The following is a 22105-nucleotide window of genomic DNA, read 5'->3' on the forward strand; positions in this document are numbered from 1 at the left end:
GTGCTTCTTCTCTGCAGATGAATTCTTTGATCAAAGCTGTGCCCCTGGGGCTGACCCGAAATCCAGGCTCTGTGCACTGTGTGTTGGCGATGACCGGAACATGAACAAGTGTGTGCCCAACAGTAAGGAGAGGTACTATGGCTACACCGGGGCTTTCAGGTGAGTGCTGTGGGCAGGCTTCACCAGGACGGGGCTTTGTTTCTCATCCTCCAGCATCTTGGCACTGCATTTCTAAGGGGCCCAATGTGGCCCATCACAGCAGAGCCAAGGGGCAGCCTGGGGATCAGCTGATGGGCGGGCTGGGGAGTGCTCCTCCCATCGCACCCACCACCCCAAGAGTGGGGACTGGCCCCGGGGCTGTCTGACCTCAGCTCTGCTGGTCTCCCCCTTGTGGCCCGGAGCCAAGGTCAACCTCAGTGGGCCTCGATGTCCTCATCCTCAGCATCAAATGGGGAGAGGTTGTGGTATCAGTCCTTTCTGCAATTCAGTTTATGGGGAAGAATTCTCTTTCTCACAGGCACTACCCTCTACCCCAGCCTAGGTCATTGTTATGTTTCACGTTTTACTTTTCTCTTTGATTTTGGCCTTAGAAATGGCAAAATAGCGCAGTGTTATTCTCCACTAGTGAAAAATAAACCAAAAAATAAGTTTTTAGAATTCACCAATTATAAACACTTAATAAATCACAGTATCTTTCCACAGTCTTCATTTTATAATCCAGATGTTACTTCTCAGTGGTACAATTAGGGGTTTGAAGGGCAGAGTTCTCCCCCATCCGTTTTTCTGTATTCTCCAAGAATATATTTCACCACCAGGTGGCATCATGTATCTGAGAATGACTGCCCAAACTGGTCTTTTTGAATTTTTTAATGTAAATTCAGTAGCCTTCTCTCCAGTGATGGCATGATATAAAAGTAGCTTTTGCTACACTCTGAGTGACTTATAAAAAAAAATTTCGTGAATGTACAAAAATATCTTTAAGGGGCTAAAGTTTTGCAAATGGAAGAGTTGTGATGTGATTCTACTCAGAAATATTGAATAGACAACATGTCTGATAAAAAACCATGTGGTTTTCTTTTTCAAACCTATGGTAAGGTATTATTTCACTGGAAACACCTACACTTTAGTATTCCTATTTATACTAGAAGGAAATGCTTTGTCTTTTGCTCAAATCAAAAGTGGAACCAGAGCCATATTTATCTCTGTGTTTCTAACTCACATCCTCATATATTGCTGGTTCTTGATTTTTAAATGTCAGCTATTTTCTGCTGACTTTCCATTATGAAAGAAGATCTAGCCTCTCATACTGCTCCTGTGTTTCTTCCACCCGTAACCACAAATTTCACCTCCTTTTAGTATCCAACAAGAGTATGACATATTTAGTGCTTACTTTATTATGAATATGTAAATATTAGTCTCATATTAAATATATGACATAATAAAATTATATTTCCCTTATTGAACAGAGTTTTTGTTTACTCTGGAGTCGATAGGTGTCTTTTTAAAATTTGCTTAATTTTCTGTACTTCTTTTAAAAAATCACTCATTCATCCCCATACCTTCTACTAGTAGCATAAATCTAGCAATTCATGCACAAACAGACTGGATGCTGTCCCAGATTCATCATTTACCTGCGAATGTTGCACCTGAAGATCTCCACCCTCCTCCCCAGTCTGGATTGGTCCTCTCGAGGCCCCCTTCATATCTGTGGTCTGGGGATTCCCCTTAGGCATCATTCTGGGATTTTTCATTGTCTTACTTCCTCTTAAATGACCTGTTTCCTGGATCCCACATCTTTAGTTTTCTTGGTTTTGTTGCAACAGAACACATGTTCTTGAGAAAGGGTGAATAGGAGTTCTGTTTTTTGAGTATTTACGTGTCTAAAAACATCTTTAGTCTACTCTTGAAGTGATTTATAGTTTGGCTGGATAACTAAGTACAGGCTGGAAAACAATTTCCCTAGGAATTTTGACAGGATTTCCATATCTGGGAAATGGGAGCATTAACTGTTTTGACCAACTGTCCCACTACAAACAAGCGAAAATGTTGGGTTAAGTACACACACACACACACACACACACACACCTGTGTTCTTAAGAGCATTGAATAACTGACAAAGTAACAAGGGATTATTAGACTAAAATCTAAGGGGAATAGGAATTCAGAGACCTAGGTGGAGACACTTTGTCCTGACAGTAGCTATTCTGACAAACTTGAACTCAGAGGTTACATACACCTTTAAGGTAGGAGTGAACCAGAAGTAACTTCCACCCCACTCCTAGGAGGCTTCAGGTTGCCTGGATTGCTGAGGAAAACAGGGAGGAAAATACATGCCATCCCTGAAAAATTGAAACCATGGGCCAGCTCTTGCATGGATTTGCAGCTCCAACTTGTGTCCCCTAGGATGGTCCAGAAATTCTCAACTCATAATTTTTTAAAAAGTGGTCCCAGACTAGCAGTCCCTTTAAGAATCTGTCTGGAAGACAGCATCTTCAGTTTAAGCCTCAAAGACTGCTCAGAAATACTCTATCAGTAACAATGAGCAGGACACAGTAAAAAGTAATTATAGCAATGTGAAACAAACACACGGGAAAAGTTGCCAGAAGCAAAAAACAGAATAAACAGGTTAGTAGTTTTAAAAAGGAATAAATAGAACTTCTAGAAAGGAAAAAAATGACAGCAATTGAAGTTTGCTATATAATTGACCAGTTTAACAGATTAAACATAGCTAAAAAGAGAAGTAGCAATGTGGAAAATATGTGAAAAAATTATGCAGAATGTAACATAGACAGAAAATCGAGCAAATACAGAAATTTAAAAGCATTAATCCATCGTCTTCTAAAGCTAGAGTTTCTGTTGAGAAATCTGGTACCATTTTTTGATCCCTGATTCTTTGTATATGACATTTTTTCTTCTTGAAAAGAATTTTGTTTTTTGAGTTTTCAACAATTTATTTTTGGCTTCCTAATTCTGAGAGAGAAGCTGTAGAAGGCTCATGAAGTGTCTTAGACAAACAGGTCTACACAAAGAATATTTTGTGAAGAGTAAATAAATCAGACACATATGTTTTATATTTCTCTCCAAATTTACAGAGATTTAACTATGAATGAAAAATACTCTTTAGGAAAAAATGAGTTTTGTGTTTCATCCAATGTAAAATGCTTTGAAAACTATTTTTGTGAAAAGTTTTTGATTTAAAAAAATAAAATAGTTCTAAAAATTATTTTTAAAAATCTCCCTCCAGTGTTCTGAAACTTCACAATGATATTTCTTTAGTGGGTCTTCTTTTAATTCATCGGATTGGGCATATATATATTTACCCTTCATGTATATAGGCTGTATCTAGTGCTGCTGTTCTCAGCTACTTTCAGTGGTGCCTAGTACTTCTAACTGTTGAGTCTTTCTGGAGTTCTGCCATGCACATCAGCTTTCTCCTGGGCGCCCCCCACTTCCAACTTATGTCACAGCTTTCTTTGCTCTTTTGGGTCAATTACTGCTCACCCATTTGTTCTCTACCTCCAAACGTTGTCATTATTATCTTCTCTCTTTCCCTCTTGCCTTCCTCTGGCTCATAGATTTATGGCTTAAAAAAAAATCTCATTCATGTCATTTTATTGGAATTTTAGAAGGAGGGAAGGTACCCATATATCTTCAACCTACCATTTTAAACTCTAAGTTCCTGGAAATATTTGTCTCTATGTTTTCTATGTTTAGTTCCATGTTTCAGTTTTTGGAATGTGTATTATGAATACTTATGAAAACTCTAATAGTTTTTCTTCTCTGGCAATGTTTTTTTTTGGCTGTGCTGGGTCTTTGTTGCAGTGCGCGGGCTTCTCATTGCGGTGGCTTCTCTTGCTGCAGAGCACGGGCTTTAGGCGTGCAGGCTCAGTAGTTGTGGCACACGGGCTTAGTTGCTCCGCGGCACGTGGGATCTTCCCAGACCAGGGCTCGAACCCGTGTCCCCTGCATTGGCAGGCAGATTCTGAATCACTGCGCCACCAGGGAAGCCCTGGCAATGTTTTTATTCTCTGAAACATTTTAGGTGCCTGGCTGAGGACGCTGGGGATGTTGCATTTGTGAAAGATGCCACTGTCTTGGATAATACTAACGGTAGGTAAAGATGTTTCCCTTTCCCCTTCAAAGAAGAATCTTTGCCATCACGACACAGATTACTGTTCAAATTTGCAATTGGGAAATATTATAACCTTTTCCAGACTTGGATCAAATTAATTCTAAAATACTTTACCACAGTATGCAACATAGTAACATCTATAGGTGTCACATTGATTTTGAAACCAAATTTCCTCTCTCTCTCTCTCTCTCTCTCTCTCTCTCACACACACACACACACACACACACACACACACACACACACACACACACACACACACACACACACACACACACACACACACACACACACACACACACACACACACACCAGCCATACTCAGGGGCAACTATCTCCCTGGCTTTGTCTAGTCAGCCACAGAAGCACACCATCTTCCTGTCTCAGCCTATCGGAAACTGAACGTGGATGATACATGAAAAAAAAATTTGGACATATGCAGGTTAAATTTCCCCTTTTAAACAAGGAAGTAGGAGCCTTCATTCAGCCCATGTGAGCCCTCAGTGTGGAAACTCCTTGGGGAGTTAATGAGGACAAAATCATAGGCAGATGCAGATGATAGAAGGTAAAATCCCTCAGCCAATAGAGGAATAAGTCACTCTCTCTTCTGACCTCTGGTGAAAATACTAATTACCAAGTTTAAGACTCCCAGCAGTGTGCTGCTTTCCAAACTGCACCTCTCTCCCTACCCGCTGCACTTAGCCCTCCACCCCGCCGCAGAGCACTTGCCACTTCCCCCCTCAAAGGGGCTGCTTCCACTTTCTGCCTCTTCCCTTCAGTGACAGCCACAGCCAGAGCCACTCCTCCAAGTCCCTGGGGAGAGCAATCGAGGCCAGACATGTAAATCTGGGGTGATCTCAGTATTGAATGGACAAAGCTAAGAGAATGCAGGAAGTCTTTTCTTGTGGGGACAGGGCGAAAGGAGAGAAGCAGCCACCTGACCACGAAAGCTACATTTGCACACACACAGGCATAACTGTGTACAGTTACATTTCGAATTCATTTTGAATTCAGGAACCGTGAATCTAAGTGATCTTCAGGGATCAGATGGGTGTCAAATTTAGTTTTAAGCTTCTCTGGGATTTCACAACTGTATTTTATCGGAATTGACTGAAAGCATATTTGATAAACCCATAGATGTTCCTGTCCTTCCTCTGGTTACACTAAGAGCATTGGAATATGAAAGGAAACAATTTCTTCTTCTTTTTATTTAAAAAATACGTATTTATTTATTTGGCTGAGCCAGTTCTTAGTTGCGGCACACGGGATCTTCGTTGCAGCATGCAGGATCTAGCTCCCCGACCAGGGATCGAACCCGGACCCCCTCCCTGCCTTGGGAGCTGGTAGTCTTACCCACTGGACCACCAGGGAAGTCCCAACAATTTCTTCTTGAACACAAACCAACACTTCTTTTTCTGGAACTCACTGGAGAATCTGGCATACATGGAGGGTTTTCTTTTAAAGAAATGTAACGGCTTTGTGGAGATACAATTTACATACTTCAAAATCCACCCATTCAGAGTGTAGATTCAATGGGATTCAGTGATCTCCAGCACATTCAAAGTTGTGCAGCTGCCAACAGAATCCAATTCTAGAACTTTCACAAACCCCCTTGAAGAAACCCCACACCTATTACCAGTCCCTTCCCCACTCCCCCAGAGCTGGCAACCACCAATTCACTTTCTGTCTGCATAGATTTGCGTATTCAGGACATTTCACATAAATGGAATCCTACGATACGTGATCTTTTGTGACTGGCGTCTTTTACTTAGCGTAATGTTTTCAAGGTTCATCCACGTCGTAGCGTGTGTCAGAACTTGACTCCTTTTTATTGCTGAGTAATACTCCATCGTGAGGATATAGCACTGATGCTTGATATGTTTGAAGTTTGTGTATCTTGTGGAGCTTTATTTGCTCTCCTTCACATCACTGCAACCCCAGTGTGTGCGTTTCAAGAGGCCGGTGGAGGGTCACAGCCACCCGGAAAGGATGCTTTGCCTCAGAGTGGCAGCCGTGGCTGATGCTGCCTTCTTTATATCTCCAGGAGAGAACACTGTGGCCACGGCTAGGAAATTGAATCGGGAGGACTTTGAGTTGCTGTGTCTCGATGGCACCAGGAAGCCTGTGACAGAGGCTGAGAGCTGCTACCTGGCTGTGGCCCCAAATCATGCCGTGGTATCTCGGAGCGATAAGGCAGCACACGTGGAAGAGGTGCTGCTCCGCCAACAGGTATGGGTCACCAGGGCCTCCTGCAGGGGCTCCTGTTAGGTGGGGCAATCACAGAGCTCAGGGAATCCACCCATCCCCAGCCTTTCTGTCCCATCCCTCTGCTTGAAGCTGGTGATGAGAGTATTTGCTCCACGCTGGGGGGCTGCCCTGAGTCTCATGGCCCTGGACGTGCGCTCACGGTCTGGCTGGGAGATGCTTTCTCTCCTTGAGTCTCCTGTTGTTCTTCAGGCAAATGAGGGAGGCGACTGAGCCTTCCTCCCATAGCCAGGTAGAGAGTGATTTACTCTGCTGATGTTTCCAGAGCCCGGGCCGACTGGGGATGTTCTAGACAGGGCCCCTGCATTTGTAATCTCTAAAAACAACAAACCCAGAACTTGTATAGATTTAAGTCTATCTACGTGAAGTGGTTTGAAGGAAATCCTATAATTTCCTTGAAGTCTGGGATTCTCTATTAGGACATCTAGCTCTGTATTAAAATGGCATGTTTCTAGATGTGCGTTAAAGAAATTGGCCCTAGAATGTAAAAATTGGCACAATAACTAGCATTTATGGAGCCCCCACTGTGCACACTCACGGGTGCTGGTAAGAGGTCTGCTGCCATGCAGGTGGTTGGTTCTTGCAGCTCACCTCCATGGGAGGCCTGGGCATGGAGGAGGAACCAGGCCCAAGGGAGGCTAAGTGACCTGCCCAAGGCAATGACTGGGTCCGTGGCAGAGAGGATTTCCAATGCAGTCTGCCTCTCTGGGAGAGCTGGCCTATTAGAATGCTAGAGGGAGAGCTGGCCTATTAGAGCTGGCCTATTAGAATGCTAGAGGTGATTACTTTGAGGGTGGATCTCAAAATCCTCAGCTGTCACCCAGTCACACAGAAGAAGTTCTAAGGGGAGAGGCCACAGATTAAAAAGAAAGGCAAGAGGGCGGGAGGTGAGATCAGAAGTGGTGAGGGGCCTGGGCACTGGGCTGGGGTGTGGAGCAGGGGGCCATGGGGCAGGGGAAGACTTAGCCAGGACAGTGGAGTGATTCCAGAACTTAGCTCCTTTTGCCCCATGGTTTTCCTGTGGCTGATCCTGTGCCGAAGAAATGCCCTTGGCCTCCCCGAATCCATAACCTCTCCTGTTTTCCTCCGCTGCTCTCTTACTGTCTGCCCTTTTGACACAGGCTCAGTTTGGGAAAAATGGAAAACACTGCCCGGACAGGTTTTGCTTATTCCAGTCTGAGACCAAAAACCTTCTGTTCAATGACAACACTGAGTGTCTGGCCAAACTTGGAGGCAAAACAACATATGAAAAATATTTGGGACCAGAGTATGTCACAGCCATTGCTAACCTGAAAAAATGCTCAACCTCCCGTAAGTGGAACATAGGTAGCATCACTGGGAAACCACCGCGGGTGAAGGTCAAGGTTGGAGGGCCAAACATTCTAGGGATGAAGCGGGTATAAAAACGTTAAGGCAGGGCTTCCCTGGTGGCGCAGTGGTTGAGAGTCCACCTGCCAATGCAGGGGATACGGGTTCGTGCCCCGGTCCGGGAGGATCCCACGTGCCGCGGAGCTGCTGGGCCCATGAGCCGTGGCCATGGGCCTGCGCGTCCGGAGCCTGTGCTCCGCAACGGTAGAGGCCTCAACGGCGAGAGGCCCATGTACCACAAAAAAACAAACAAACAAAAAAAACGTTAAGGCAATACAATGTCTCTATACTTTGGGAAATTACACTCTCATTGATGAGGTGAAAGAGCTAGAGAATAAAATAAACCCTTAGTAATATGCTAACTTTTTATAATGCTGATAGCGATTGTAAATATATGTATGTATGTATATACATACACACAAAGGTATACGTATATTTACATATATATTGACAAATGACAAATTCTGCTTTCTAGGCAGTTACCGTAAGTACTAACCATAGAGAATACAAATTCTCAAAAAACATTTTAGCCCGGAAAATGTATTGACAATAATTTAACCCTTTAAAAGCATTTAGAAGACATAGCAGAGTGTTGTGAGCCTCCAGGCAATGATTCTCGAGTTTCAGCAAGTTTTGCCTCCTCTGTGCACTGATGTCGTCTGGGTTCCTATTCCCGGTCCCTCACCAGGGGAGTTGGAGGCATCGGTGGGTGTTGTGTGGTGGTCCAGGGGTTGGGGAAGGGCTGAGAATCTCTATATCAGTGGTTCTCAACCGGGGATCATTTTGCCCCTGAGGCATTTGGCAATGCCAGGAGGTATTTTTAATTCTCATGATATAGGGGGTGCTGCTGGCATCTGTGGGTAGAAGCAGGGATGCTACTAAACAGAGCACACACAGAACAGCCTTCACAACAAAGAATTCCCCAGCCCCAAATGTCAAGAGTGCCAAGGAAACCCAGCTATTTCCACGGACATCTCAGGGAATTGTGATGCAGGTGGATCTAGGGCTACGCTTAGAAATTGCGCTGCAGGTCTACTCTCGTGAGCAGCCCGCTCAGGATTGCACAGATGGTACACCCCTTGAGGGCAGGGCTTATCTGTCTGTGTTGAATCCTCAGCACTTAACACAGAGGCTCACACAAAGCCTGTGCTCAGGAGGGATTCATGGATGAATGAGTGAATGAGCAGGTGGATATCACTGCAAGCAGATTTGCATGAAGATGATCAGTTGCTCACATTCCAGAACAAATTCGAGGACCATCAATACCTTGTGAACTTGAGAGTGTGACCGCTGATTTACCTGGAGACAAGTGGGTGGCAGCTGTGTCACTCAGGCCATAACAGCGAATCTCGCAGCTTGATAAGGACCAGAGCTTTTGTGTGCTCCCTTGGGTCCTGTAGCTCTTCGCAGGACGGACAGTGGGGAAATGTGGGGATGGCAAGCCTTGACCTACAGTGGTGGGAGGGCAGAGGAAAGTCTGTTTTAGTGTCCTCTTTGATTGATGTATTGATTCAAAAAAAAAAAAAGGAATCAGTTTCTGAATCTCCTGCTTTGCTGTGTCCCACAGCGTTTCTGGAAGCCTGCGCCTTCCTGAGAGGTCAAACCTGAAGAGAAGCTGCCCCGCCTCCCCGGGGGCCCCTCCCTGCTTCCCGCCCTGATCCTTCTTCTCCCTTCCTCTCCCTTCCTGAGGGCGGATTTTGCCAAGCCCATCAGTTTTCACAGATCCCTGCTACCATCTTAACAAGAAATAAAATTAGAAATGCTGTTGATTTTCATTTCCTATAAAGTGCCATTCATCTTTTCTAGAATTTCATACTGAAATCATGTGTCTGACCAAACACCTGCCCAGTGGAACCTTTCCTTCCCTGTATTCCCACTTCCCACTCCCACTCTTTCCGGCAGTTTCGGGCTTAGTGCCTGATGGTCTGGAGTCTAAGGTCAGGCCAAGCAACTCTTTTCCTCAAGGGCACCTGTTGGTCCCTCATATAGTTGTGTGTGTGTGTGTGTGTGTGTGTGTGTGTGTGTGTGTGTGTGTTTGAGTGTGTATGTGCATGTGTGTGTGTGTGTTTCTAAGGCGCGGGAAGGAATAGAGAGTAGGAATCAAGGGATTAGTGGAAGAAGCCGGGTATCAAGAAGATTTATGAGTATTTGCTATTTTAAGTAAATAGCATCAGGTATAGTAAATGTACAAATATAGACATAGGAAAATGTGGAACACAGTGGGCCCTCCATGTCCATGGGTTACACATCCTTGAATTCAACCAACTGAGGATTGAAGATATTTGAAAACAAATTACAGAAAGTTCCAGACAGCAAAACTTGAATTTGCAATTTACATTGTATTAGGTATTATAAGTAGTCCAGAGATGATTTAAAATATATGGGAGGACATGCATAGGTTGTATGCAAATACTACACAATTTTATATAAGGGACTTGAGCATCCTTGGATTTTGGCATCCACGGGGTGTCCTGGAACCAATCCCTGCAAATACCGAGGTACAGGGGACAACTGTACATCTATCCCTTGGCCTTATTGGCCCTCAACCTCCGGTTAACCTCTGGTCACCAGTTTATTCCCACTTTTCTCAGCCAAGCTCTTTAAAGAGTGGTCAGAGAGGGCTGCCCTCACTTCAGCAAGTCAGGTGGGTGTTTGGGTCATTCTCTCTTCACCCCACTGTAGTTTGATTCTAACCTGTTCACTCCCTTGAAGCAGTTCTGGAATAGGACAGCCCCAGCTTCCCAAATGGCCAAGCTTAGTAGGGTTCACATCTCTTTTCCCTGAGCCCCTTACTATGTCTGATCCTGTGGACATGTGCTCCTTGAAGTTCTGTTTCCTCAGGTTCCATGCTGCTGCTCCTTCCTTTTTCTGCCTTTTTGAAGGTCCATGCTTTGTCCTTTAAGTGTTCCCCATAGTTTTCTTCTCCAGAGTTTCAATTCTGACCCACTATCTTGATGCCAGGGAAGGGAATTAAGAGAGAACCAAATGGCTGGGTTTTAGCTGCTAATGCACAGACTCTCCCCACCAGTAAACAGGGCCCATTGGGGTCCTACCTTAGATTAGTAACTCTTCCCTGAGAAAGGATCATTTTCCTGTTTTTAGTATTTCCAATGGCTCATTGGACTCAACAGGCAAACCTGCGTCAACCAGGGTGAATCTTCCCTTTCAAAGGCAGAGAGCAGACAAGAATGGCCAGCATTGACCAGTATCAATGAGATAGGCAGGCATAGCACAGGGAGATCACCTCAGTGCTCTGTGACCACCTAGAGGATGCAAGAGGGAGGGGTTATGGGGATATATGTATACGTATAGCTGATTAACTTTGTTATACAGCAGAAACTAACACAACACTGTAAAGCAGTAATACTCCAATAAAGATGTTAAAAAAAAATGAGATAGGCAGTTCTGCTGCTGCCTGCAGAAGCCTCTGAAATCTGTCAGGAAGGACATTAATTACGGTCCCATAATCCTAGAATGAAAACTCCCTTTTTTGCTACTTTGAATTATGGCCCAGATATGTAGTCCAGCCTCACTAGTAAACTAGAAGTTTACTGTGGGAGCAACATTTGATGGTGTAGCCATATTAGTCATAATACCAGCAAGATAAAACATCATATTTGAACCGTATAAACCTTCTTGTATAAATAAGATACTTAGGTGAAATTAAAGGCCCATGAAATCCCCTTTTCTGGCTGAAATAAAAATTGCAAAATCTAGCATCGCTGTATCCATTAACTCATGCTAAGTTATGTCAATGTCTTACACAACAAAGGTTTGTTTCTGTCTCACGTTCATACCTGTCATGGGTCATCAGTGGCTCTGTTGTTCATCTCTTTATTCTGAGACCCAGGCTGAACCAGCAGCCCCTGCCTGGGGCACACTGGCCTGTAGACAGAGCGGGAAATAAAAGAGAGATGGAGGCAACACAAAAAAACTCTTAAAGCTTCCTTCTAGGAGAGGCCATATCATTTCCATCATTTCATCGCCCAAAGCAAGTCAGGAGGCCGTAGCATCAATGAGGGGGGTTTTGGTCCCGCATTCTTTCACCCTGACACTGAATTGAGTGTGGGGCTGTGTTTGGTGTCCCTGCTTTTACTTCCTCAGACCTCAAGTTCCTTACAGTCTTCAAGGAAAGTTTGTATTCTGCGCGGTCCCCACTCTAAACTTTTTTTCTGCCCAACACAGATTTTAACAACCATCAATTGTAATACATTTCAGCAGGTTCCACTTCAGATTGTACTAAATTAGTGTTTCCTCAATTTTCTGGAAAATATTCTTGCCTGTAGTTATCCCATGTGGACTATTCCTGGAGGTTAATTCTTTACTCACTTCAAACTCACCACTGATTCCTCAAATAGACAATAGTTAACAGCATCTGTAACATCTGTTTATTCATCAAAAGCCAGGGAAAGCCACTTAAACCATTTGTCTTATTTCCTGTTCCCAATGTTTTCAGCTCTTTAAGCAGGAGTTGTCAGTGAAAGGCTAAAGTCTTCAGTTAATTTTCTCTGGGCACATTTGTTTACAGCTGCAATCAAACATGATTTCATTAACTCAACATAGGTAAATGGCTTTTCTTGCTTGGCTAACAAATGAGCTATTTAGAAAGTTACTTTGCTTGCAGCCTCATTTCTTTTTTTATTTTGAAGATTTTTTTTTTTTTTGCTGTGCCGCACAACTTGTGGGATCTCAGTTCCCCCACCAAAGATTGAACCCTGGCCCACGGCAGTGAAAGTGCCAAGTCCTAACCACCGGACCTCCAGGGAAGTCCCTTGAAGAAATTCTGTTGTGATGAGATATTTCACTTTAAAATTTGTAATTTTCCTGACCATTTTTCCCCTATGAGTTTGGAATAGTGCAATGAATGCTTTGTCTGGAAATGTCAACACATGTTGTATTCTTTTAGCACAACTATAGTTTCATTGCATAATAAATACAGTGCTTTGGCATCTAATTTGATAACAAAATAATCCACAATCCATAGTGTCTTATTAGTGTGACATTCAAAATTCACTTTTCTCTTCTTTGCTTGTTTTAACATGATGAATATGCACTGGTAATAAAAATTTAAAAAAAGGTGGTTTGGCTCTATGTGTATAAAGATAAACTGTTCTCTCTACTTACAACACTTATATTTTTTATATTGAAGTAGCATTGATTTACAATGTTGTGTTAATTTCTGTATAGCAAAGTGATTCAGTTATTTAGATATTCTTTTTCATATTCTTTTCCATTATGGTTTATCACAGGATACTGAATATAGTTCCCTGTGCTATACAGTAGGACCTTGTTGTTTATCCATTCCATAGATAATAGTTTGTATCTGCTAATCCCAAACTCCCAATTCATCCCTCTCCCATTCCCCTCCGCCTTGGCAACCACAAATCTGTTCTCTATGTCTATCTACTCACAACACTTATGACACCAAATATGTGTGGGTTTTCTACACCAAACAATTCTCTAATTCTCTGTGGACACCAACTGGGTTTCCTGCAAGTCAGTTCAATTCTGACACTAACCACTTGGAGTTAACACAGACCCACAAGGTTACGGGCTCAGACCCACAAGACTGCCCTCTTTCTTCAGACACTAATCACAGTAGTGGGTTCCCAGGTTACCTGTACTTTTGTCCAACTTGGCTGTAAACTGGGGAATCCCACGACCCCCTCCTCAGGTTTGATAATTTGCTATAATGGCTCACAGAGCCCAGGGAAACACTTTACTTATTGTTACCTATTTATATTAAAGGATTGTATAAAAGATAGAAAAAGAATAGCCGGATGAAGAGGTACATAGGCTAAGGGTCTGGAAGGGTCTAGAGCGTAGGAGCTTCTGTCCCCGTGGAGTCAGGGTGTGCAACTCTTCCAGTACATGAATGTGTTCACTAACCAAGAAGCTCTCTGAATCCTGTAGTTTAGGGTTTGTATGGAAGTTTCGTAACATAGACACAATTGACTAAGTCATTGACCATTGGTGATTATCCAGCCACTCTCCCATCTCTGGAAGTCAGGAAGCAGAGCTGAAAGTTCCAATCCTCTCATCACAAGGTTGGTTCTGGGAACCAGCTCCCATCCTGAAGCTATCTAGGGAAGCACCAAGAGTCACCTCATCAGCATACACTCAGGTCTGACTGAAACGCAGGTAGAGGGTTTATTATGAATAACAAAGGACACTCCTATCACCCCATCAGTCAGGGCTGAAGACCGGAGGTATATGTCTTATTGTATCACAACATCACAGTCTGGTACTTGAAATGCTATTGAATTATAACTGGCTGTAATTTACAGTGCACCAAGCAGCAGTGGGAAGCCATGAGAATGCCACAGACCACCTCTGTCAAAACCACTGGACTCGGCCATTGCAGTGCAAAAGCAACCACTGGCAATACATATATAAATGAGTGTAGTCGTGTTCCAAAAAACTTTATTTTATTGAAAATAAAGTTTCTGAAATTCGACACTGAAGTTCGAATTTCATATAATTTTCACAGGTCATGAAATATTCTTTTTATTTTTTCCAACTATTAAAAAAAAGTAAACGCTACTCTTTGCGCATGCGCCCATCCTTTGGCTGCTGCTCTTTGTTCTGGCGTAGGAACATCCCTCGCTCCTTTCATCCATTCTTGCAAGGTGGGATCTGCCTCTGTCGGATGTGCAGGACCAGTTCCTGGAAGTGCTCTAGAAGTACAACGGGGACGACTCTTCCTTCCAACGTACCAGGTGGTGTGAGACCTGGTGCTGCTCCGGAGCAGCGATACATCCGCCGCGGTACTTCGGCACTCCGACCCCGGTGCCGGGACTATCGGTGCCGCGGAGGAGTCCAAGCACCTGTCTGCGCCTGCGCGGTACTTCCGCGGAGCGTGGCGTTGCCCGAAGCCTGGAAGGTACGCCTGCAGGCAGCTTCCCTAGCCGTGCGCGTTTAGTTTTGAGGGAAAAGCCAGTATCTTGTGGTGCTGGGAGCTTCCCTATCACATCACGTCAGGAGGAACGTCGTGTGTACTTAGGTCGTTGGGAAACGGACTGAGTCTGCATACTTTTTTCTCAGCTGTTAGCCTTAGCGTATTCGGAATCATTTGGCCCGCCATTGTCTCCAGAAATAATAAGAGGTCAGTCCTGAGTGGGAAAGAAGTGGCATGTGCTGCAGGACGTCTAGAGCAAAGTCGCAGCTCTGCTGCTGTGTGGCTGTATGACCTCGGGTAAGTCCTTTACCTTCTCTGGGCTCAGCTTTGTAAGTAAAATGAGGGGTTGGGGCTTGTTCTCTCTACGACTCTCCTACAGATTGAGTCTGACCCCAGTCATGAGGGACCAGAAGGGAGGAGACTTTTAAAATTTGTACTTGGGGTCAATCTTTCTTCTTTGTTTTTATCCAGACAAAATCAAAGTCAGTTTTGCCCTTCAACTTGGTCTTATGAATATTTCCGTTTGTGCAGTGGGGGTCAGAGAGGGCTCAGTGGACATTCATATACCCTCCCTGTAGAGTTGACAGGTGTTAACATTTTGATGTGTTTTCCCTCTTGCTGCTTTTATATGCACCTGGTGTGTGTATGTGTGTGATTAAATTATTTGAATGTGAGCTGTGACTACGACGTTTCACTCCTAAATTCTTGAGCACGCATCCTCTAAGAATAGGGACATTCTCCCACATAATTGCAATTTTATTGTCACCCTTGAAAATGATAAGTATGTCATCTGACATTTTGTTGATAGTCATATTTTTCTGATTTTCTCTGGAATGCCTTTAAGCCTCTTTCTTAAGGAAGTGCTCCCACTACCCATTGGCAGTCAGCTCCTCCTGCCTTCCCTCACAGGCATGAGTGTCACCTCTCTGGGGGAATAACAGCACCTGTGTTGGCTGGAGTCTCTCTCTTGGCCACCTCCTCATCCATCACCACGTCGCAGCTCCTCTAGTCCGTTTGGAGATGAATCCCACAGACTCTGCCTTGGTGTCCTTCAGAGACAAAAGAGTGGAGACAGTGAGTATGCATGCAGATAGCCATCCGCTGGAAGCGGCGTGAGCTTGGGGACATGGGTTGTGTGCTTTGCCGAGGAGGGAGCGTCTGCACGGGGCAGCTGGGGATGGTCCTGAGCCATGGTGAGCAAGCTGGGTGCCCCCCCAGGAAGTGTGTGGCAGGTGTTCTGCAAAGATGGACGCCTGAAAGAGCATGTGGGCAGGGGCTCTGGTGGGATGGCTGTCCACAGACTCATAGCAGGACTGTTGAGCTGATATATGTATATGTATAGATGATTCACTTTGTTATAAAGCAGAAACTAACACACCATTGTAAAGCAGTTATACTCCAATAGAGATGTTAAAAAAAAAATTGTTGAGCTGACCACGTGGTTGAGGGCAGAGGAAAACACATTTTGTCATAGGTGATATAAGCGAGATGGTCTGAACCTCCCCACCACTCCTTCAAACAAGCTGGGGCTGAGCCACATGTCCCCAGATCCTTTTGTCAACATAGTCATTTACCTGGAGCAGCAGCAGGAGGCTGACGTGGGGACAAGGAGGCCCATCAGAACTGAAATTTAAGCACCATTAGGGTGCAGACACCATCCTGGAGGGTGTGAGGAAAAGTGGGATGTGGGGAGCGTCCTGTGGGCCAGTCACTGTGCTACTCACTAAGCCCTCATCCTGGCCAGCAGCCCTGTGTGTGTGTGGGGGGGTGTCTTATTCCCAGTTGTCTGAGGCACAGGGAGGCTAGATGGCCTGTGTTGGGTCCCACAGGAAGAGAGAGACACCCTTTCCTACCTTCTCCCAGAGCAGGCATGGTAGGGGACTCCAGGGAGGTGACTCACGGCCCCGCTCATAGCTAAAGGCCACACCACAGGGAAAAATCAAAGGATTCAGAGTCTGAAATTTAGATCAAAGATTTTCTTCTGTTAGATGTGCCAGAGATGGTTCTTTGGCGAACTTTGCTTTTCACAGGGTCTGTAAATGGGTGACTGAGGGGAGCAGCAATCCTTGGATGTGCCTTCCCCCAGTCCTTTGGACTGTTGTGAAAAATCTGGAGCAATAATATACAGGAACTCACTCTATAAACCAAGTGCTGTAGACAAGCCAGGAAGTACTGGGTGGAGGAGAGGAAAGAGTGTGGGATTTGATATCAGAAAATGTCAAGCCCAGATTCTGACCCCTGAGAGCTGTGAGATTTAAGCCTCAGTTTCCACACTTGTAAAACGAGGCTGATGATAGTCAGTTTTCTTTGAAGGACTGTTATGTGGTGCAAATACGTCTGTGAAGGCAGTTGGTAAAGGATAAAGTCCTGTTGAAATTCAGGCTTGGTGTGGGAGCCTAAGACCAGGGAATGGTGAGCAGCTCTTAGGAGGGAGGACAACTTGGGCTGATGTGGCCACAGCACATTTGTAAAAACCAAAAAGAACAAGATTATTTGTTGCTTAACTGAAATTCAAAATTAACTGGGCATCCTGTATTTTTTTTTTCAATTTCAGGTTTTATTGCTTTCTCATTCTCTAAATCAGTCACGTTTACCATTTTAAAATTTGTTCCATTTGTACCCACAAACACATAAATTGAGATGAATCAGAGATTTCTCGTGAGATTTCAGTCTCTGTCTAAAACGTCCCAAATCAGAATTATCTTGACCTGATAGGAAAATTTTTTTTGCATTAGAAAATAATTTACAGGCAAAAACAGAAACACTGTCAAATTTTCTTAAATATGCTAGCTACCTTCTCTTTGGCTTTTTACTGTTTGTTAGTTTTCTAATGCAATAGTTTGTAGAAAAGTGGAAAACGTGTTATTTTTTAAATTGAAGTATCGTTGATTCATATTATTAGTTTCAAGTGTATAGCATAGTGATTCAGTATTTTTTTCTATAAATTTATTTTATCTGTTTTTGGCTGCGCTGGGTCTTTGTTGCTGTGCGTGGGCTTTCTCTAGTTCTGGCGAGCGGGGGCTACTCTTCGTTGCGGTGCGCGGGCTTCTCATTGCGGTGGCTTCTCTTGTCGCGGAACATGGGTTCTAGGCATGCAGACTTCAGTAGTTGTGGCTCGTGGGCTCTAGAACGCAGGCTCAGTAGTTGCAGCACACGGGCTTTGTTGCTCTGCAGCATGTGGGATCTTCCCAGACCAGGGAATGAACCCATGTCCCCTGCATTGGTAGGTGGATTTTTAACCACTGCGCCACCAGGGAAACCCACACAAGTTTATTTTCTATATCCGTGAGTCTTTTTCTATTTTGCATGTACATTCATTTGTGTTATTTTCTAGATTCCACATATAAGTGATACCCTACAGTATGTCTTTCTCTGACTTATTTCATGTAGCATAATATTCTGTAGTCCATCCACGTTTCTGCAAATGTCAGCATTTCATTCTTCTTTATGGCTGAGTATTATTCCATTGTGTGTGTGTATCCATTCATCCGACTTGCACTTGATAGGCACTTGGGCTGCTTTTATTGTAAATAGTGCAAGCATGAATCATTTTTATCTTTAGGACAACTGTCTTCTTCTTCTGACGGGAAGAAGACCTTGCTGGATATACTACTTACGTGTGTGGGCTATTGTAGCTGGATCAGCCATCACAAACTTTTGATTTTCAGTAACTATTTCACTCTCAGTCACTGTAAGAGTTTATTCTCTATATGCTCCATGTTTTCATTCTGAAAATTCTGAAAGGGTTTGTTCTGTGAATTCATCACTGTGTCTATAAACATCCAAAAACGATGTCATTTTGCCTGAGATTTCTGTCCCATATGTGGTAGAAGTGAATGGAGAGTCCAGACCTACTCATATCTGGTGAGTATGAGTGTGAAGAAGATATCTCTGTCCCTTCTCCTTCTCCTCTTTTCATATCTGCTGGGATACTTTCAGCTGAGGTCTTGCTCTTGACTTGTCATGGTGTTTTTATTGGCTATTTAATGTCATTCAGGGTGAGCCCTGTCTTACTCAGCTAAGGCTGTCAAAACAAAATACCACAGACTGGGTGGCTTAAATAGCAGAAATTTATTTCTCACAGTACTCGAGGCTGGGAAGTCCAAGATCAAGGTGCCGGCATGGTGGGGTTTCTGGTGCAGGCTCTCTTCCTGGCTTGCAGATGGCTGCCTTCTTGCGGTGTCCTCACATGGTGCAGAGAGCACGCAAGTTCTCTGGTGTCTCTTCTTATAAGGCACTAATCCCATCCTGAGGACTCCGCCTCATCTAAACCTAATTACCTCCCAAAGGTCCCATTTCCAAATACCATCTCACTGGGGCTTGGGCTTCAACATATGAATGTTTTGTGGGACACAGTTCATCCATAGCACCCGGTGAGGACACGGAAGAGCCAGTGACTGGTATAGACTGTGCTCCCTACAGGGTCTCCCCCAGGTGCCACCTCCTCCTCCTCCCGCCTCAGTGATGGAGGTGAGAGATTGTGGTCCACAGGCATCCTGTATTCATCTGTCACCTCTCCTTGGGATATGTAACAGAAAGTGGGCACTGGATCGCCCCAGGCAAACTGTTCTTGTGATGTTTTGTAGTCACAGGCTGTGAGGCCTGAGGTGTACGTTACACTGAAAAGGACAAAACATGCCTTGTGTTAAACATTTCTAGACATAATCGTACGTTTGCTATTGTTAGATAGCAGAAAGTGCTAGAAACCTTGAGAGGCTCAGAGGTTGGGGGTATCTGGGGGCCTCAGGGGTATCTGGGGGCTTCGGGGGGGTGTGGTGATTAGCCAAGAAAACCCAGAGAACTTTCCACAGAGCAAGTCCCTTTTCCTCCTTTTACCCAGAGCCTCCAGCTAGCCGTCTCTTTCAATTACCTGAAAGAAACTGTGCCTGATAAATGACTTTTGTGTGAATGGGTTGTTCTAATTTGGAATGTGGTCCGGTTGGTTTTAAAAGTGCAGATTTGCTTTATGTGTCTTCTTGCCTGAATTTTAGAAGTTCGGCATATGCTGGACAAGGCATAGGTTCTGGAGTGAATGGCACCGGGTTTGTGTCCCAGCCTTGCCACGCTCTAGCTGTGTGATCTCAGACAAATTTCTGAGCCTCAGTTTCCTCCCCCAGAGAAATGGGACTAATTCCACCTACACCACGAGCAGTCAGTGAGGCACGGAGGAGCTCACGTTTGTCAAGAACCTAGCACAGCGCCTGAGACAAATTCAGCGCTTGGTGAATGTTTGTTCACCTCCCCCTTTTCTTCCTGGAGCCTTTTTTTATGTACAAATGTGTAAAAACTATTGCACAAAACAATGCAATGAGGGAAGAATTATTGTTTATTTATCCCGCCTTTGGTAGGAGCTAGTTTACATTTAAGTGGAAAGGTGATATTCTTCCCTTGATGTGCCTTGGGCAGGTTCCTCAGTGGGTGGAGGTGCGGTGTCACTGCACAGATGGCAGAGTTGGCAGAGGTGTTTCCTAAATGCCTTGTTGAGAAACACGTAGAGGAGAGGGTTGACGCAGCAGTGGGTGGTGGCGATGATTTTCATGATCTGGACGCTTCTGTTCAGGTTGTAACTACTCTCACAGCCATGCAGGGAGAAGTGTTCGTTGAAAGCAGACAGGAAAAGCGCAATATTGTAGGGTCCCCACATCAGAAGGAAAACAACCATTATGGTGAAAACAAGCTTGAAAAGGTCACAGTTCCTCGCCCCACACTTTAGTGTTTTCCTCATTCGCACGTAGCAAAATACGAAAAAAAACAGTGGCAAAAGAAATCCCAAAATGTTCATCTTTAAGGTCAGAAAATGCTTCCAGAATGTCTCATCAGCTGGTAGGAAGTGAGGTCTGGTAAAGAAGCACTTGTATTTCTGGCTTTCCATCTGAGGTTTGTAAAAAGCAAGTTCAGGCAAAGTGACCAGAATGGCTGTGACCCACGCCAGAGCACTTGTGAAGATGTTGCCAGCCACCATCCTGCAGGCCGAGAAAAGCCTTCTCATGCGGAAAAACTCCTGGTACCTTTGCACAGTCAGAAGGACATTGAAAAATGCCTCACTGTACAGGCCTATGGAGTAGAGTGCCACGACAATTTTACACGGGGGGTCACCAAGAACCCCCTCACGTGAGGCCGTGTAAGCCCAGAACGGCAGGGTGGGCAAGAAACACAAGTTAGAAATTGCCAAGTTGAGGAAATAGATATTTTCCACTTGCTTGAGTCCTTTGTATTTTACCAGGATAAGCACAACCAAGATATTGTCCAGGAGGCCAGCCGTGAACACCATGGTGTAGAGGTAAGGCACCAGCTGGGCTGAGAGAATCTTGGGCTCGTATGGGGTGCATGGTTCTATTTCGTTGTTACTCAGATTGTCTTCTATGAGGACATCATAATCATCCTCTGGTGCTGACGTGTAATTAGCCATCTTCAGGCTGCCCTGTGGAGAAATGAAAGATGATTTTCCCTTCATACAGCTGTGTGGTCATAGAGGAAACGGCACACAGGACTAGAGGATAAATAAATACTTGCCCTTTTCTGGTGTCTGATTTTAGCCAGAGCAGGTCTACAACTCAGAAGACTGAAAATAAACATTTCTTTAACACGCCCTATATCCTGAGAGCAGCTGCTATAATTCATCCCTTCATTAAGCACTTAGGTGTTTAGTAGTATGCGAGCTACCACAGGCAGACAAAAGTAAGCATTACCCTTCTTCATATAACTTCGTTCTCTTGGTAGAAACAAGACTTGCCTACCTGAAGCCATGTAGGAAAAAACACAATTAAAGAGAACCAAGTACCGGGGTTTAGCTTCACAAAATTGGTGTCAGTCGCAATTTCTGTGCATTTAAAAAGTTTGCTCACCCCCCGTAACAGCTTCCTGTGACAGGCAGAGAGGTCTGAGTTCTTCTCTTGAAGGATATAAATAAATGTTTGCAAAAGCGAAACCACCCTAAGCATCAACATGGACATAACTGGTTAAATACATCGAAGACTTACCACTGACCGAGTTCCTAGGCGGGGAGGGTATGGCCTCCTGACCTACCATCCGAGTTGCTGTGGGAACCGTCTGGGCCAGTTAAAAGCTGGCTTCCTTCAGAACAGCTGGCCCCTGACCCTTAGGGCCAAGAGAAACCACTGTTTATCCCCCTGGTGGCTGTGTTCCGCCAGTCACACATCTCAGGGACTAACCAAAATAAAGCAACTTGAAAGCTCCCCCAGACCCCCAGAGAGTTTCTTAAGCTGCAAAGAGAAACTGGGAAGTTGTTTTCTCCTGCTGCTTCCACCCCCACCCCATACCCCGCCTTTGATTTCCCTGTGGCCATCCTGCTGGCTGCCCTAGATAAGGGAACTAAGTTACTGCTGCTTCTCAATGATACTGAGGGAGGGATAGCAAAGTCCTCTGACGTGTAACTGAGCAGGTGGTGGCTTGCAGCAGAGGAGAGAAGTGTCACATACGATGAC

General features: G+C 44.5%; 2 protein-coding genes across 4 annotated transcripts in view; one reads left to right on the forward strand and one right to left on the reverse strand.

Annotated features, from left to right (window-relative positions):
• Nucleotides 1-9537, forward strand: part of LTF (lactotransferrin) — a 46437-nt gene extending 36900 nt beyond the window's left edge. For all 3 annotated transcript variants that reach the window (XM_060162160.1, XM_060162159.1, XM_060162158.1), the window contains exons 13-17: nucleotides 18-159; nucleotides 4043-4110; nucleotides 6174-6358; nucleotides 7516-7705; nucleotides 9330-9537. In XM_060162160.1, the coding sequence (XP_060018143.1) occupies nucleotides 18-159; nucleotides 4043-4110; nucleotides 6174-6358; nucleotides 7516-7705; nucleotides 9330-9370 (626 nt within the window). In that variant the 3' untranslated portion in view covers nucleotides 9371-9537. The remainder of the gene's footprint in view (nucleotides 1-17; nucleotides 160-4042; nucleotides 4111-6173; nucleotides 6359-7515; nucleotides 7706-9329) is intronic.
• A 10476-nt stretch (nucleotides 9538-20013) lies between these two features.
• On the reverse strand, nucleotides 20014-21804 carry CCRL2 (C-C motif chemokine receptor like 2). The gene is made up of 2 exons (XM_060164039.1): nucleotides 21641-21804; nucleotides 20014-21081 (listed from the first exon to the last, which is right to left on the reverse strand). Exon 2 carries the CDS (start codon nucleotides 21067-21069, stop codon nucleotides 20023-20025), a length of 1047 nt encoding a protein of 348 aa, XP_060020022.1. The 5' UTR covers nucleotides 21070-21081; nucleotides 21641-21804; the 3' UTR covers nucleotides 20014-20022.
• Between the last annotated feature and the right edge of the window lie 301 nt (nucleotides 21805-22105).

The sequence above is a fragment of the Lagenorhynchus albirostris genome, chromosome 10, assembly GCF_949774975.1.
Source record: "Lagenorhynchus albirostris chromosome 10, mLagAlb1.1, whole genome shotgun sequence".
In the NCBI taxonomy this organism is placed as follows: domain Eukaryota; kingdom Metazoa; phylum Chordata; class Mammalia; order Artiodactyla; family Delphinidae; genus Lagenorhynchus; species Lagenorhynchus albirostris.